Raw genomic sequence first — 19133 nt, forward strand, 5'->3', positions numbered from 1 at the left:
TGAAGATTGGAGGGTAGCCAATGTAACGTCGATTTTTCAAAAGGGTTCCAGGACTGATCCAAGAAATTACAGCCCAGTAAGCCTGACATCAATGCCTGGTAACATACTGGAAACTATTATAAAAAAATAAAATTACGGAACTCATAAATAAACATGGTTTAATAGGACAGAGTCAGCATGGGTTCAGCCAAGGGAAGTCTTGCCTCACTAATTTGCTTTATTTCTTTGAAGGTGTGAATAAACATGTGGATAAATGTGAGCAGGTTGATGTAGTGTATCTAGATTTTCAGAAAGCTTTTGACACAGTTCGTCAAGAGAAACTCCTGAGAAAAATAAAGAGTCATGGGCTAGGAGGCAATGTTCTGGTGTGGTTTAGGAATTGGTTATTGGACAGAAAACAGAACATAGGGTTAAAATGTTCAGTCTAAAGATCCACCGCTGTTCACACTGTAATAAAGCCTTCTTGCGATCTCCACCACGCATACTGGAAGGGATGCAATCAATGATCCAGCCTCTAAACGATTCAAAAGGATGATGACACTCATTGCAGTGAGAAACCAATGGGGCTCCAAATTTACTGTTCACCGTGCATGATTTGTGCTCACTTAACCGGATGAAAAATTTTTGTTCAGTTTTGCCAACTGAATTGTGTGCTCTCAGCTTGCTGATATTGCAGTCCGGTTGAAGGAACTGTGTTTAGCCACAGTAGTATGAGGTTTTTCCTCCCATATTTCAATTAAATTTGTGTACCAGTATGCCCATCTTAGATTCACAGAGGTGGTTTTTTTATGGTGTTAATACAGAACATTGTCTTGAATCCAAAATTATTTGTTGTCTGTTCATGTGAAAGGATTTTCCCTTTAACCCAAGCAGCTGTTTCACTCATTTGCCTTGAAGAGGGTTTTTTTTTTTCCACTGCTGCAGGGTGAATTCATTTTGCTCCAGCAGCCGCAGAATAGTTAGTTATGTCACAGCTCCTCCTCCCTCGGTCTCCATCCTTAACAGACTTTCTAAAATCACTGCTCTGTCACTATTAACACAAACATGGCTGCTTCCTGTTGCAGCAAAGCACGATGTTCCCAGGAAAGCCAGTTCACAGTCTGCTAATTCTGAAATGTATATTTTATATAAGACAAACACTATTTTGAATTTATTTTTCCCCTTGTAACAGCTTAAACTTTCAGCCCAACAGTGCCATCTAAACCACTGTAATGGAGAAGAAATAAAAATGTATATTTAAAATAATAGATGGTAGTATGGGACAAGAGAGAAAGTGAGTAGCATGTCTACTTAGGCTAAGCCAGTGTTGTATAGTTAAGGACCCCTTTTACAAAGCATGCACTATAAATGCTAGCACACTTTGTAAAAGAGGCCCTAAGTAAATGTAACTTAAGTAAAAGTGTTGTCACTTTTACTTGCAAAGAACCAGTCTGGGTTTTACTTCCATTGCTTTCAGTGGAAGCAAAACCCGGACTGGATCAATGTGTCCTCCTTTTTCTGGAGACATATGGTAACCCTAACAGGAAACATTTGTTAATTTTACTTTTACCAAAGTAAACATTTCAGCAATTTTTACTACTTTTACTTAGGTACCTCTGATGCTTGTAGTTAAAAATAAAGGCAGAAGAGAGGCCTAAATGATGATTCCTCAGTAAACCAAATGAAACAGCAAAACCTGGAACAGGAGTTTGCTATTGCAAACCTCACCATGCAAACAGTAGATCATCACATCCTAAATTTTGCTGTTCAGGGAATATATTCTTATTTATTTGGATTTGGCTCACACCTCTTTCAGTAGTAGCTCAAAGTGAGTTACATTCAGGCAGTGGTGTGCTGGTAAATGTTTAACAACAGGCTCTCTCCCCGGTCCCCCTCTGCGCCCCCCATCCCCCTCTGCACCCCCCCCCCCCCCAAATTGCAGAGCTGGCTATAGCCGGGGAGAGAGCCTTGGGGGGGGGGGGGGGGGGTGGCAATGCATTACTCCATGAAAAAAAAATTAAATGATCCCAGGTTCCAATCTAATTCATGTTTAAAGTGGGATAAACTTTTAATGTTGAGCACCTGATTCTCAAAGTGAACATATTCCAAACACTATAATGAAAATAAAATGATTTTTTTTCTACCTTTGTTGTCTGGTGACTGTTCTTTTGATCATGCTGGCCCAGTATCCGATTCTGCTGCTATCTGTCCTCTTAACTCTGTTTCCAGGGCTTCCTTTCCATTTATTTCTTTCCTTTCCTCCTTTCTTCTTAATTTCTGGTCCTCAGCTTCTGCATATTTTCTTCATCCATGTGCAGTTTTTCTCCTCTCTTCCTTTTCCCTCATCTCATCTCCTTCCTCATTCTTCCCTCCCCTCCATCCATGTCCAGCATTTCTTCTCTCTCCCCCCTCTCCCCTGCCCGCCATCCACCCATGTCCAGCGACCCTTCTCTCCCACTGCCCTGCATGCACCCATACCCAGCGACCCTCCTCTCCCCTGCCCTCCATGCACCCATACCCAGCGACCCTCCTCTCCCCTGCCCTCCATCCACCCGTCCAGCGACCCTCTTCGCCCCTGCATGCACCCATACCCAGCGACCCTCCTCTCCCCTGCCCTCCATGCACCCATACCCAGCGACCCTCCTCTCCTCTGCCTTCCATCCACCCATGTCCAGTGACCCTCCTCTCCTCTGCCTTCCATCCACCCATGTCCAGTGACCCTCCTCTCCCCTCCATCCACCCATGTCCAGAGACCCTCCTCTCCCCTGCCCTCCACCCACCCATGTCCAGCGACCCTCCTCTCCCCTGCATGCACCCATACCCAGCGACCCTCCTCTCCCCTGCCCTCCATCCACCCATGTCCAGCGACTCTCCTCTCCCCTGCCCTGCATGCACCCATACCCAGCGACCCTCCTCTCCCCTCCATCCACCCATGCCCAGCGACTCCCTTCTCTCCCCTGCCACCCCCTCCCGAGTTGTTCAGCGAATTCTCCTCCCTCCCTCCGGATCCGGTCCGTCACCAACCTGACTCTGAGTCACCCTGCCTTGGACTTCGAATTCTTCGGGGCAGTCTTGCCTGCCCGCTGCCAGCGCTGACTCTCCCCCGCTGCCGGATCGCGCTTCAAAATGGCCACCGAGACTTACAAGGGCGGCCTCCAAGACTTCAGCAGAAGTCTCGCGAGGCCGCCTCTGGAAGTCTCGGTGGCCATTTTTAAAGCGTGAACCAGCAGCGGGGGAGAGTCAGCGCTGGAAGGGGGCAGGCAAGACTGCCTGCCCCAAAGAATTCGAAGGCCAAGGCAGGATGACTCAGAGTCAGGTCAGTGAGGGACCGGATCCGGAGGGAGGGAGAAGAGCCGGCTCGCACTTTTTAACAACCGGCTCGCAAGTCCGAAGAAAATTTAACAAGCGGCTCTTGCGAGCCGGCTCCAGCACACCATTGCATTCAGGTACACTAGGTACACTAGGTACACTCCTGTTCCAGGAGGGCTCACAATCCCTATAAGAACAGTGGAGTTGCCTGTATTTGTTGAAATTGTTACTGTTCACCAGCCAAACAGAACAGCGATGATTGGGTCACTTTGAAATGGAGATGAAGCTGAAGCTGGTTGCAATTCTTGATGAACTGACACGTTTCTACTACAACAGATTGTTGGACATCCCATGGAAAAAATTACATTGGAGGGACTGTCCATTGGATTAAGAGTCTTTAGAGAGGAAGTCTGTTTGTCTGGCCTTAAGACTGAAGGGTTCCCACACACTTGATATTCCTGCATCAGTTCATGAAGATATTCAATCAGAGTTTGCCATCAGACAAAACATTACAATGATTCCAACTTTGTGAAAGCCTTCTTTGTAACTGGACAGCATAACAATGATAACAAAGATGAAGATGCACGTGATTAACAAGACAGCAATACTTCTAATGCAGATGATAACAACAACAATGATGATAAAGAATTCTTTGCTATATGGAAGTGTTTCAGACACAGATTCCCTTGATTAACACCTGCAGACCCTGTCTGAAGACATCAGTAGTTTTTCAGGATCTTTTCATCAGACTGAACAATCCATGTCCTGCTTGTGCAGTTACTGAACACTTTTTTTTTTAAACTCTGCTGGATTAATGACTCACTTAGCTGTGCAGGATTAATGACTCACAAGCATGAGTGACAGTCATTTTCAAAATGTACTTTTATTAAAAGCAAAGTGGATTGAATTGTAGCACAATAAAATTGTTAGGATAAAAATGTTAACAATAGTTGCATTAATTGTAGCTGTGGTACTTTTACTTTTTACTCAAAAGGTATTATATTAGGCAATAACTTTTTTAGTTTCACTTAAGTAAATTGTGTTCTTCACTGTACTTTTACTTAAGTATTAAAATTTACATTTACTTTTACTCAAGTACTTTGGCCTAATACTTTGAACAATACTGGCTACAGCAACATTTATAATCTCGTGCAAATATCTGTAAAGTGCACTGAAAAATGCAACAGTAGTATAAAGAGGCAATCAGATTGAAGGTAAAATTATGTATAATCATACCTGATAATTTTCTTTCCATTAATCATAGCTGATCAATCCATAGACTGGTGGGTTGTGTCCATCTACCAGCAGGTGGAGATAGAGAGCAAACTTTTGCCTCCCTATATGTGGTCATGTGCTGCCGGAAACTCCTCAGTATGTCGATATCAAAGCTCCATCCGCAGGACTCAGCACTTAGAGAATTACACCCACGAAGGGACACTCTGCCCAGCTCACCACCGCCGAAACGGGGGAGGGGAATTAACCCAGCTCATCCCCACACAAGTGGGGGAGGGGAATCCGTCCAGCTCATCCCCGCGGAGCGGGGGAGGGACACCACCCCGCCGATGCGGGGGGATCTGGCTTATCCTGCAACCGCAACCGCGGGAGGAGCTGACTGACCCGAACACCGCCGAAGCGGGAGGGGTACAAAACTGCCCTACAGCCGCACGAAGCGGGAGGGAGTGCCGGCAGAATTATAAGTCTCAATCCAGCCCCGTAAAACGGAGGGGAGAGGAATGCAGCAGCTCACTGTAACACAAACTCGTCTTAACTCTTGAAGAATCCAAGTGAAAAAAACTTGAACACGAAGTCTTTCTGAAGTAACTGAAGACTAAACTTGAACCTGAAATGCAACCAGAATAAAACAATACAGATATCTGGGAGGGGCTATGGATTGATCAGCTATGATTAATGGAAAGAAAATTATCAGGTATGATTATACATAATTTTACCTTCCATATCATCAAGCTGATCAATCCATAGACTGGTGGATGTACCGAAGCAGTACTCACCCAGGGCGGGACATAGAAATCCCTGACCGCAACACTGAAGCTCCAAACCGGGCCTCCGCCCGAGCAGCCACAGTCAAGCGGTAATGCTTGGAGAATGTATGGGCCGAAGCCCAAGTTGCCGCCTTGCATATCTCTTCCAAGGAGACGGAAACCGGCCTCTGCCATCGAGGCCGCCTGAGCTCTTGTGGAGTGAGCCTTCAGCTGGATAGGCGGCACCTTCCCTGCGGCCACATAAGCCGCTGCAATGGCTTCCTTGACCCATCTTGCCACTGTAGGCTTAGCAGCCTGCAGACCCCTACGAGGACCTGCAAACAGGACAAACAGATGATCCGATTTCCGGAAATCATTGGTCACTTCCAAGTATCTGATGATGACTCGTCTCACATCCAGATATTTAAGAGCAGAGTACTCCTCTGGGTAGTCCTCCCTACGAAAGGAAGGGAGACAGAGCTGCTGATTCACATGGAAGCGAGAAACAATCTTGGGCAGAAAGGAAGGCACTGTGCGAATAGTCACTCCTGCCTCAGTGAACTGCAGAAAAGGCTCTCGACATGAGAGCGCCTGGAGCTCGGAAACTCTTCTGGCTGAAGTGATAGCCACCAAAAAGACTGCTTTCAACGTCAGGTCTTTCAGAGATGCCCTCGACAAGGGTTCAAACGGCGGCTTCTGCAATGCTCTTAGCACCAGGTTGAGATTCCACGCAGGCACCCCTGAGTGCAGAGGAGGGCGCAGGTGATTAACTCCCTTGAGAAAGCGCACCACATCTGGCTGGGAAGCCAGGGAAGCACCCTTCAGGCGGCCCCTGAAGCAAGCCAGAGCCGCTACCTGGACCTTAAGGGAACTGAGCGACAGGCCTTGTCCAGACCTTCTTGCAGGAACGCCAACACTGAAGAAATTGGAGCAGTGAAGGGAGAAAGTGAGCCTGCTTCACACCACGCTGCAAAGATACGCCAAACCCTGGCGTAAGCAGTAGAAGTAGAGCGTTTCCTCGCTCTCAGCATAGTGGCGATGACCTTGTCTGAGAAGCCCTTCTTCCTCAGACGCTGCCGCTCAATAGCCAGGCCGTAAGACCAAAGGGGGAGGGATCCTCCATCACCACGGGACCCTGATGTAACAGGCCCTGCTCCACTGGCAGCCGCAGAGGATCGTCGATTGAGAGCCTGATCAAGTCCGCATACCAGGGACGTCTGGGCCAATCCGGACCCACCAGGATTATCCTGCCGGGATGTCTTGCCACCCGGTCTAGGACCCTGCCCAACATGGGCCAGGGTGGGAACACATAGAGAAGCTCTTGTGTCGGCCATTGTTGGAGAAGAGCATCTACTCCCAGGGATCGAGGGTCCCGTCCTCTGCTGAAGAAGCGCGGCACTTGGCAATTGGCCGATGACGCCATCAGATCTAGGCTCGGCTGGCCCCAGCGCTTCGTGATGTCCAAGAACGCCTGAGCAGATAGCTGCCACTCTCCGGGCTCCAAGGTATGGCGACTGAGAAAGTCCGCCTTGACATTCATGACTCCGGCAATGTGGGCCGCTGACAGCTGTTCCAGGTTCGCTTCCGCCCACTGGCATAAACTCATAGCCTCCTTGGCTAGAGGGGCGCTCTTGGTACCTCCCTGGCGGTTGACATAGGCCACAGCCGTGGCATTGTCCGACAGTACCCGTACAGGCTTCAGCACCAGTACCGGGATGAACTCCAAAAGCGCCAACCGAATGGCTCTGAGTTCCAGGAGGTTGATAGACCACTTCGCCTCTGCAGGAGACCAGAGCCCCTGCGCTGTCCTTCCCAAGCAGTGGGCTCCCCAGCCCGACAATGAGGCGTCCGTCGTGACGACAATCCACTCTGGGGTCACCAGAGGCATTCCTGCAGACAACTTGTCTGCCTGCATCCACCAGCTCAGCGCCTTGCGCACTGCTGGATCCAAGGGAAGACGCACCGCATAATCCTCCGACATCGGAGTCCAGCGCTGCAGCAGAGAGTGTTGTAGTGGTCTCATATGAGCCCTGGCCCAGGGCACTACTTCCATCGTGGCCGTCATAGAGCCCAACAGCTGCACATAGTCCCAGGCCCGAAGAGGAGAGGCTACCAGGAACTGGTCCACCTGAGCCTGAAGTTTGACAATCCGATTGTCTGGCAGGAACACTCTGCCCACTTGGGTGTCGAATCGAACTCCCAGATACTCCAGGGACTGAGTCGGGCGCAGCTGGCTCTTCTCCCAGTTGATGATCCATCCCAGGGAGCTCAAAAGAGCAACTACCCGGTCCACAGCTTTGCCGCACTCTGCATAAGAGGGGGCTCGGATCAACCAGTCGTCCAGATAAGGATGGACTTGTACTCCTTCCTTTCGCAGGAAGGCCGCTATGACCACCATTACTTTGGAAAAGGTCCGCGGAGCAGTAGCCAACCCGAACGGGAGGGCTCTGAACTGGAAGTGTCGGCCCAGGACTGCAAAACGCAGAAAGCGTTGATGAGGAGGCCAGATGGGAATATGCAGGTACGCTTCCTTGATGTCCAAGGAAGCCAGGTACTCCCCTGCCTTCACTGCCGCTATAACAGAGCGGAGAGTCTCCATGCGAAAGTGCCGCACTTTCAAGGCCCGATTGACCCCTTTGAGGTCGAGGATAGGCCGGACAGAACCTCCTTTCTTTGGTACCACAAAGTAAATGGAGTAACGCCCCTTGCCAAGCTGACTTTCTGGCACCGGAACGACCGCACTCAGGCGGATCAGATTGTCCAAAGTCTGCTGCACTGCCACAGCTTTGACCGGAGACTTGCAGGGAGAGAGTACAAACCCGTCTCTTAAGGGTCGGCAGAACTCTAGCTTGTAGCCGTCTCTGATGACTTCCAGCACCCAAGCGTCTGAAGTTATTGTGGTCCACTCGCCCAGAAACGAGGACAGCCGTCCTCCAATCTGCACTGGGGCGTGGACCAAGACCCCGTCATTGGGTACGAGACCCTGGGGGAGGACCGGAGGGAGCACCTCCGGGACGGCGGTCTCTGCGAAAGGAACGCTGCTTGGGGGAGAAATGCCTCTTAAAGGAAGAGGGGGCAGAAGAACCCGACCTGCCCGGGCGGTACCGACGGGCTTCCTGAAACCGTCCTCTGGAGGTACCGGGACGAGCACTAGCCCGAGCCCTGACCTCTGGTAACTTCTTGCCCTTAGATGTGCCGAGATCGGTCACGATTTTGTCCAGCTCGACCCCAAAAAGCAGCTTGCCTTTAAAAGGCAACCTAGCCAGGCGGGATTTAGAGGCGTGGTCAGCAGACCAATGTTTCAGCCAAAGCCACCGCCGCGCAGAGACTGTCTGAGCCATGCCTTTAGCTGAGGCTCTCAAGACATCATACAGCAAGTCTGCCACATAGGCTAAGCCCGATTCCAGGGCTGGCCAATCATCCCTCAAGGAATGATCCGAGGGGGAAGCCCGCTGCACCATAGTCAGGCACGCCCTGGCCACATAGGAGCCGCAAACTGAGGCCTGCAAACTTAAAGCAGCCGCCTCAAAGGACGACCTTAAGGCCGCCTCCAATCTCCTGTCTTGGGCGTCCTTTAGGGCCGTGCCACCTTCCACCGGCAATGCCGTTTTCTTAGTCACCGCAGTGATTAAAGAATCCACGGTAGGCCACAGATAGGCCTCACGTTCACTCACAGCCAAAGGATAGAGGCGGGACATAGCCCTAGCCACTTTAAGGCTCGCTTCTGGGACATCCCATTGAGCCGAAATTAAGGTGTGCATGGCATCATGCACGTGGAAGGTTCTAGGCGGGCGCTTCGTCCCCAGCATAATGGCAGAGCCAACAGGGGCTGAGGGAGAGACGTCCTCCGGAGAGGAAATCTTCAAAGTGTCCATGGCCTGTAACAACAGGTTGGGCAAATCCTCTGGGCGAAAAAGCCGCGCTGCAGAGGGGTCATCCGCTCCATCCGAGCGGGGATCCGTCTCCTCCAAGGAATCCGCAAAGGACCGTTGGGAGACCTCAGACACGCTGCCCTCATCTACATCGGAGGAGACAAATTCCTCCAAGGCCTGGGAATCAACCCGAGGGCGTTTACCTCTGGGAACCTCAACCTCTTTACCAGACGAGGGAGCGGGGGCAGCGTTGTGCATGAGGAAGGCCTGATGCAGCAGCAAAACAAACTCGGGGGAGAAACCCCCCAGACTGTGCACTTCCGCAGCCTGGGCAACAGCCCTAGGCGCACTCTCAACCGGCGCTCGCAACAGCGGGGGAGAGGCCTGCTGCGCATCCAAAATGGCGTCCGGCGCGAAACTCCGCGAAGGAGCCGCGCGGGAAGAACGGCTCTTAACTTTAGCCGCTTCTGTGCCGTCGCCCAAATTAAGGGCGTTCATGGCATTAATGTCTCCAACCTCAAGGGCGGCCCAAGAAGAAGCCGTCCGAGCCGCGTGGCCGGCCAAAATGGCGGAGGCGAGGAGCGGGGGATGGGCGTTTATGGCGGGAAAAACCGCCACGCCGGAGGAAGGACCGGGACATTCATCGGTCACGAAACTGCCACCCAACAAGGGCGAATCAGGCTTTAAGACCCCCGCATCCCCTCTAGAAGCGCTCAAGCGACCCGGGGAGCGACCCTTTGCGCCCTCGCCCTCCGACGCCATGTGCCACGAGGAGAAGAATCGGGGAACCCCCGCCCGCTATAAAAAGGTAAAATTACCTGCTGTCCGCTCCGAGTTGTAACGACCTGGTGTCCCAGTGAGTAGCTGCAATAGACGCTTAAATAAACGTCGAAATAAACGCCTTTAAAGACGTTTAAAATTTTTTTTTTTTTTTTTTAACGGAGCCAGCGGGAGGGGGGAGAAAAGGAGGGACCTGGCACCACCAGGTTTGCACTTGCTCAAAAGAGCCCTCAACCCCAGGCACTCAACAAAACCTAAAAATTAGGCTTGGAGGCCTAGCCAGAGCTGCTGCTGCTGTGTGTGACCACCACCTGCTGAGATAGAGAACATACTGAGGAGTTTCCGGCAGCACATGACCACATATAGGGAGGCAAAAGTTTGCTCTCTATCTCCACCTGCTGGTAGATGGACACAACCCACCAGTCTATGGATTGATCAGCTTGATGATATGGAAGTATCCATTTATGCAACATTTAAATATACAATCCAGTTAACCTGGAAGCAGTCATTTTAACAGTGATATCATCTGTGACACAAATCAGGTCTCATAGAAGCATGAGGCATCACTTTCAGACCCTTATGGGACAGAGCTACAGCTCATAGAAAAGGACAGGTGCAAGGACAGAAAGCACTTATAAAATGCTATTATTTCAATTGGCTTCTACTGAGGTGAGACATGGTGATCTTATCGATGTCATTAATCACACTGCCCTGCAATGGTAAAAGGAAGCAGGTGCTTCAGTGAAAATAGGAATTTGCTGCCCGCTATTTAAAACCATTTAACCGTCCAGGAACGGCTCCTGGATGGTTAAATGACACTTAGCCAGCCATCTGGCAATATTCAGTGGGAAATAGCCAGTTTTCTCTGGTTGAATATTGCCGGTTAGGCAACTCCGGTCCTTGAGAGCCGCAGGCAGGTCAGATTGTCAGGATATCTACATTTGCAAGCACTGCCTCCTTGATATGCAAATCTATTTCCTGCATATTCATTGTGGATATCCTGAAAACCTGACCTGCCTGCGGCTCTCGAGGACTGGAATTGCCTACCTCTGGGTTAGTGCTTAGTGGATAGCCGGTTATATCGCGTGATATAACTGGCTATCCACTGATATGCAGCGCATCACTGGCTAAGTTGGGTGGCCAAATTAGGCCACCAAAGTAGCTGGAATATCTTTGGCTGGTTTAAACTTTCGGAGAATGTGGGATACAAATGTCATAAATAAATAAATAAAATAAAAACTCAATAGGCCAGCGCTGAATATCGGCTTGGCCGGTTAAATTTAAACCAGCCAAAAACACCCGGATATTCAACACAGATCACCAGAAACAGCCTGACACTGAATATCCAGGCTCAGTGCTGACTATGGGAGGCAGCTCGGCTATGTCATGTAGACTTAATATCAGCCCCTTGCTTTCATTTTTCATTGCAGGGCAGCACATGGCTCTCTTCATGATCCAAAAGAAATGTGATAATGTTCTTTTACCTCCTCCTTCCATTAAAAGAGAAGGTTAGATTTGCTAAGGTGTGCTACCACGTTAACGAGTGCTAATACCATTAAGGCACATTGGGGTCTTTTTAATAAGCTGTGGTAAGCACTAGCGCATGCTTACCACAGCTTAAAAGGTCTTACTGCGGGATGAGCTCAGGCATCCTGCAATAAGTTCCAAATTGACGTGAATAGTTAGGGCACTGGTTCCCAAACCTAGTCCTTGAGACACCCCTGCCAATCAGGTTTTCCTGAGCGCACTGCAAATCTCTCTCCTGAATATTCATTGTGGATATCGTGAAAACCTGACTGGCTGGGGTGCCTCCAGGACCTGGTTTGGGAACCATTGAGTTAGCGCATCTACATTACTGCATGCTAACTGATTAGGGCAGGATTACAGCGTGAGCCTTTACAGGTGTTGGTAAGTGCTCACGCGATAATTGTTTTTAATGGCTGTGCACTAATGGCATCATTAGCGCATGGCCATTAATACAAAAAATAGAAAATCAGTCATTTTACTGCTATGTTAAAAACGGTCTTAGCTTGCAGAAAAAAACATAAGGGCATGCTAAGGCTTAATAAAAGGATACCGTTATTAATAAATAGGTCCATAACAAAAATAGGACCTGCAGTAAATAGCATACATTAACCCCCAGATTCAATAAATGGCATGCAAATGTACATGCTATTCTCAGATGCATGCATAATTAAATTGGCTGAGCCAATTAGCGCTGATAATTGGGTGCTATTATTGGTGCTAATTGGCAACAATTTGGATTTGCATCTTGCTAAGTGCAATTCTATAAAGATCCATGCGCAAATTTTATAATGCGCACCTCAAAAAGGGGCATGGCCATGGAAGGGGCATGGGCGGATCAAGGGCCTTCACTAAAGATGCACGCAGTATTATTTAATACCAGGGATCCACGCCTAACTTACACACCAGGATTTACACCAGGTTTCAGTTGGTGCAAATCCTCATGCCCAAAGTTTGGTGCGGAATTTGGCTTTAAGTGCTATTCTATAAATGGTATGTAACTTGGAGTGCCGTTTGTAGACTAGCGCTCTGTGCAGATTTTTTTATTTCCTGAATTTAGTCCTAAGCACGTTAATGCACAGTAGCACCTTTTAGCAGATCTAGACGAGAGAGAGAGAGACATGAAAATAATTCTAAAATAAATCTGCTTTATTTACAGCAAGATATTCCTCTTCAATATTCAAGGCATTCTGACATCCACAGCCTTTCTGCTAACTAAAGAGTGCAATACTACAACTCCCAGAATGCTCTGGTGCAAAAAGGAACAAAGAAAAGAATTGTTATAGGGTCACATGAAACCATCGGGTCATTCTCACCTGCAAATATGTATCAAGTAGGTAACTGGAGACAGTTTGACTCACGCTCTCCAGCATCTGTTTGCTTTCTTATGTATAAAAAGGAGAAACTGTAATTTTTCTAAATCACCATGCTGCATAGGGTATTGTTTAATTTTTGAAAATATACTTCTTTGAAAAAGGAAAAAAGTAATTGTTTAAAATTACAAGTATTTAAAAAAAAAAATCTTATTTTGCCATGTCTGTTCTCTTTGAAGCAATTCACACTAACAAGCTTCTGTTAAATTCATAGGCCAGTTTTAACTTTTTCTTCCCGGTGGATTGGGTCCACTGTTGGAAAAGTGCTTGGAGGTGATGGGAAGGACGGAAGCCATTCAAGTGGACAAAGATTCCTGCCCCCTGGAGATAAAATTGTATATTGTGTTAGCACTTTAGCCTCCTTTCTTTTGGTATTACACCAAACTAGTCACATTTATAAAGAGACTGATGTTATAAGGCTGTAAGAATGATTTAGGGCCTCTTTTACTAAACTGCACTAGTGATTCCTGGCACAGCAAATGCGCAGCAGCCCAGAATGGGCTGCATCGCATTTGCCACACAGGAATCGTTAGCTTGGTTTAATAAAAGAGGCCCTTAGTGTTGTATTGAGGTTGTGGGAATTTGCTTAATTCTGCAGCACCCTGTTCTTTAATTCTGCAGCACCCTGTTCTCCGTTTTGTTCAGCTTACCACTGTCTCTGTTCCCAGAAGCCCCACCATTAACCCAATCAGAGCTTTCTCTTTGTTCAGTTTTACCATTGTCTCTGTTCCCAAAAGCCCTGCTCACTGATCCAATCAGAGGTGGCACTGCACTCAACTAACTCATGCCAGAGTTGCCCCCCCTCCCAAATATTAGTGGTGGTAGTGTGGCTATCCTTTATAACTCTGCTTTTTTAGTTAAGAAAGTTATCAACAGAAATCAAACAAAATAAAACATGGAAAAGAAAATAAGATGATACCTTTTTTATTGGACATGACATAACTTAGCTTCGAAAGCTAATCAAGAAATGTATTAAGAAAAGGTACCATCTTATTTTCTTTTCCATGTTTTATTTTGTTTGATTTCTATTAATAACCTTTAAGAGTGGACTAACACGGTTATCACACCTATTTAGTTAAGAAAGATACTCTCAATTTTTCAGGTACTGAGGGGTCCTTCTACTGAGGTGTGCTGAAAAATGGCTTGTGCAGGTGTAGACGCAAGTACTGGATGCGCGCAGGTCCATTTTTCAGTGCGCCTACAAAAAAGTCCTTTTTTTTATTGGCCGAAAATGGACTTGCGGCAAAATAAAAATTGCCACATGTCCATTTTGGGCCTGAGACCTTACTGCTTGCCCAATGACTTAGTGGTAAGGTCTCACGCATTAACCGGGTGGTAATCATCAGTGCCTGTACACTGTTGATTACTGCCCAGTTAGTGCTGCACGCCGGAAATTTTCCAGGGTGTGTACTGACACGCTTAAAAAATGAAATTACCACCTAGGACATGCGGTAGCCGGCTGGTAGTTCTGAATTGGCATGCGTTGGGCACGCATAAGTACCTACACCGCTTAGTAAAAGGGCCCCTGAATTACTTCTCTGTAAAATCTGTTTTGATCACAATCAGGCTTATTTTTGAAAGAGAAGGGGGACCATCTTTAGACACAAATCGCAAGATGGGTGTCCTTCTCACAGGGTCGCCCAAATCGGTATAATGGAAAGCCGATTTTGGGCATCCCCAACTGCTTTCCATCGCAGGGATGACCAAAGTTCCCAGGGCATGTCAGAGGTGTAGTGAAGGCGGGACTTGGGCGTGCCTAACACATGGGCGTCCTCGACCCAAAATGGAAAAAAAGGGCGTCCCTGACAAACACTTGGATGACTTTACCTGGTTCTTTTTTTCTTACGCCCAAGCCACAAAAAGGTGCCCAAACTGACCAGATGACCACTGGGGGGAATTGGGGATGACCTCCCCTTACTCCCCCAGTGGTCACTAACCCCCTCCCACATTCAAAATTGTTTTTTTTTATATTTTTTTGCCAGCCTCAAATATCATACCCAGCTCCATGACAGCAGTATGCAGGTCCCTAGAGCAGTTTTAGTGGGTGCAGTGCACTTCAGGCAGGCGGACCCAGGCCCATCCCCCCCACCTGTTACACTTGTGGTGGTAAATGTGAGCCCTTCAAAACCCACCAGAAACCCACATCTAGGTGCCCCCCTTCACCCATAAGGGCTATGGTAGTGGTGTACCGTAGTGGGGAGTGGGTAAGGGAGCTATGAACCTGGGAGCTTTTTCTGAAGTCCACTGCAGTGCCCCCTAGGGTGCCCAATTGGTGTCCTGGCATGTCAGGGGGACCAGTGCACTACGAATTCTGGCTCCTCCCACGACCAAAGGGCTTGCATTTGGTTGTTTCTGAGATGGGCTTCCTTATTTTCCATTATCGCCGAAACGACTAAGTCTAAGGACGACCCAAATTTCAAGATTTGGGCATCCCTGACCGTATTATCGAAACGAAAGATGGACGCCCATCTTGTTTTGATAATACGGGTTTCCCTGCCTCTTCGCCGGGACGTCCTGCGAGGACGTCCTCAGGAAAACTTGGGCGCCCCTTTCGATTATGCCCCTCCATGTGTTTTATTTCTCTACTGTCCTTCCCTTTCACATAGTTACTCGGGAGCCATTAACCAACCAATCATTTGAAACTGCTTTTCAGTTTCAGTGCCTAAGTTATGCATTCTGGGGGATTTTAACGTCCACTGTGATGACTCCCTATCTTTTAAGTCCAGAAATGTTTTATTTGATGTGGCTAGCTTAGAATTTTTACAATGTGTTCTAGGTTATGCCTATAGCAGAAGACACTTTTTAGACTTTTTCTTCATACCTAAATAGCTGTATTCTATGTTGGATGTGAAAAAATGGCCTCTATCTTAGTCTGCTCATTTTTTAATGACCATATCCTTCAATGGGTTCTTTAATCAACGACCTACCACCAAAGAAAGGACATGCTCAAAGGCGCCAAGGGTGGCCCATCCCAAAGCTGGAGATTATCACTGCTCTGCTGGAGATTGAAGACCAATGAGTGATGTTTTTCTTGCAGGTCTCAGCCATGACTAACCCCATTTCTGGTAGATGAACATTCCAAAAACTGACATATTCTAATCGATAAATAGAAAATAAAATTCCTTTTTCTACCTCCGAAGTCCTGGCATCTCTTCCCCCCCCCCCCCCCCCCCCCCGGATCAGCAAGTGTCCCTCTCTTCTATCCAGCAACTTCGCCTGCAAATCCAGGTATCTTTTCTTCTCCATCTCCCCCAAAAGCTCTAGCATCTTTCTCTCTCTCTCTCTGCTTCTCTCCCCTGCAAGTCCTGATACCTCTTTTCCCTTCCCCCCATCCTGGCATCTCCTCCTCCCCTCACCCAAGTCTGGCATCACTTCATCTCTCCTGCCCCAGCAGCCTGCTAACCTTGCCTCTGTGGACACCCTGTCAGACTGGTGCAGTCTCTTTCCCTCTGCCTTATCCCATCTGCCAAAAACAGAAAGTTGCATCAGAGGAGGCAGGACCCATCAGAGGGAAGGGCTCTGTGCTGGCTAGAGGCAGATTGTCTTCAATGCTGCTGGCCACAGAGGCAAGGTTGGCAGGTCAAGGGATGGGGGAGGGGGCAGCAGGCTTTTCCAAATGTTTAGTTTGGTGCTGATTGGCAGTATTATGGTTGTCTGCTGCCGGGGGGGGGGGGGGGGGGGGGGAACAATTTTTACCCTTTTTCTACTCCTCTCATGCTACCTCATATGTTAAGTACTGTATTGTAAACCACTTTGATTTGTACTATGTGGAAGAGCAATATAGCAAAATTTAAATCAACAATAAACAATTTGTTCACTGTAAGGCTGTCAGATACATGGAACAGCCTCTCGGTGGGGGTGAAATTAGAGCATCTTCAATGGTTGGAGAGCAAAGGATAAATCTGGAATTTAACGAGGCCCCGGTCTACATGCAGTGGCGTAGCAAGGGCGGGGGGGGGGGGGGGCGGTCCTCCCCGGGTGTCAACGGGTGGGGGGGTGCTCCGCTCCGTCCATCTACACCCCCGACGCAGTCCCCACCTGCCAACCAGGTTCCAGCTCCGTGCACCCCCAGTGTGGTGCCGCCTCCCCCCCCATGCAGGCCACACCTGCCAACCAGGTTCCAGCTCCGTCCACCCCAGCTTGGCGCCTTGCATCTGCAGCGCTGCTGTAAAAAGAAAATCGCCTCCTCGTCGGCCCTTCCCTCACTGTGTCCCGCCCTCTGACATAACTTCCTATTTCCTCGAGGGTGGGACACAGAGGGAAGGGCCGACGACGAGGCTATTTTCTTCTTTTTACAGCAGCGCTGCAGATGCGAGGCATCACGCTGGGTTGGACGGAGCTGGAACTTGAAAGGCAGTGGGGACTGTGTGTGTGTACGGGGGGGGGGGGGGGTGCACAGTGGCGATCCGCCCTGGGTGTGAGGCAACCACGGAACGCCACTGTCTACATGTCAGACCTCATAGAGACTTACCAACCAGAAACACAAAAAGATCAGCACGCACATCCTGAATCTCCACTACCCCAGCTGCAAAGGACTAAAATGTAAATTAACATATGCATCCAGCTTCTCTTACATAAGCACACAACTATGGAATGCACTATCAAACGTCATAAAAACAATGCACGACCTAACTTCAGAAAATCACTAAAAAACAACCTGTTCAATAAAGCATATCATAATGATCCATCCTAAATACCAGACAACAAAACACATACCAGAACTGGACAAAACCGAACTCTCTATACTTGACTGCCTCAGTCACTCTGTCACGAAGGAACTTTAATGCAATGCCACTATTTCTCATTCCGAATATGAATTCTCTTTACTTGACTGCTTAATCTACTCTGTCACTTATGAACTTTAATGCAATACCACTTTGTATTTCTCATTCCGGAAATGGCGATCGACATTACGGAATCATGTAAGCCACATTGAGCCTGCAAATAGGTGGGAAAATGTGGGATACAAATGCAACAAATAAATAAATAAATAAAAATCTATAGTATTGTGGTCTATATTTGAAAAATTAAAAATCGGTAGGCACAGAGGCATATTTTCAAAGCACTTAGCCTCCCAAAGTTCCATAGAAACCTATGGAACTTAGCCTCCCAAAGTGCTTTGAAAATATGCCTCTAAGTCTTGCAACTTCATCTGAAGAAGAAAACTATTCTCAAAAGCTTATGGTACTGGACGGATCAATATGAAGTACTGTAGCCTACCAGGATTCCTGCACTATTCCAGTAATACCGCGCTGCACTGAGAACATAAGAAGTGCATTGGTGGGTGTGGTGGAACGGGATTTTCAAGACTGTGAATTGTATTTTCATGTAGTGTATTTCTCTTGTTTAGGCAGCAGGTGGTGTTTGTTTTCTGTTTTAAAGCTGTTTCAGAGAAAGCTGTTTTCTTTTTAGTTTAGCCCTGTGGAAAGGCAACCCACAGTGCCATTGGCAAAATACTTTCAAAGTTGGTGCTCTGGGCTCCGATTGGCCCCTGGAGTTCAAATCCAGCCAGAAAGTATTGGATTTTCCCCAGTCTCACATAAGGAATGCAGAGGGTAAATCTCTCTGCCTTCAGGCCATATTCAAGAACTCTGAGGAGTATTTTCCTGAAACTCCTCAGGTGCTACCCAGGTAATAACAAAGTGTTTAAATAGTTTTAATGCTGATCCTCATTCAGTTACCTGTTATTGCTTGTTGTTTTTCTATCTGTTTATATCATCTACTGTTCTATTTCTGTGATAACAAAATAATTAGTTTATTAGCTCTGATGTCTTGGACTGATTAAGAATCCTGGTGGTTTGTGTTTTATGTCTGTGAGTGCTTTCTAGGCACTGTGGGGCCCCTGGGAGTGTGGTACCAGTGTCCTAGAAATCACTGGGGAATACCTTGAGAGTAGAGAGTTGCACAGGGTCAGTAATCTAACCCCGCCCCTGTGGGAATCTAACCCATCCCCACCGCAAGTAATCTCCATTCCCAGCCGTGACCCACCCAGCCACACCCCAATCTCATCACCGCACTGCACCTCACCGCAGTCGCCTTGACCCTCCCCCCCCAAGAAAGCCAGATTCTATAAATACTGGTAAAAGTAATGTAAATGCATTTTTTCCCATACTTTGCTAAATACAAAAATATAAAAACTGCACATTAAAAAAAAAAAAGCAAACATCCATGAGCAACATGTCCCCCTTTCCTTTCCCTCCCATCCATGAGCATGTCCCCTTCTCCTCTCCATCCCCTTCTATCTTATGTGCTCTATTTCCCCTTTTTCCCCTTTCTCTCTCTCTGTCCCCTTTATCAAAGTTTTTTACAGCCCTCTC

The 19133-nt window shown here is 48.0% G+C and overlaps 1 protein-coding gene across 1 annotated transcript in view; it reads right to left on the reverse strand.

Moving 5' to 3' along the window:
* Positions 1–12379: 12379 nt before the first annotated feature.
* LOC115480442 overlaps positions 12380–19133 on the reverse strand; it is a 56202-nt gene continuing 49448 nt past the window's right edge. The window contains exon 6 of the mRNA XM_030219121.1: positions 12380–13137. Coding sequence (XP_030074981.1) covers positions 13000–13137 — 138 coding nt within the window. The 3' untranslated portion in view covers positions 12380–12999. The remainder of the gene's footprint in view (positions 13138–19133) is intronic.

Source organism: Microcaecilia unicolor, chromosome 11, assembly GCF_901765095.1.
Source record: "Microcaecilia unicolor chromosome 11, aMicUni1.1, whole genome shotgun sequence".
Classification (NCBI taxonomy): Eukaryota; Metazoa; Chordata; class Amphibia; order Gymnophiona; family Siphonopidae; genus Microcaecilia; species Microcaecilia unicolor.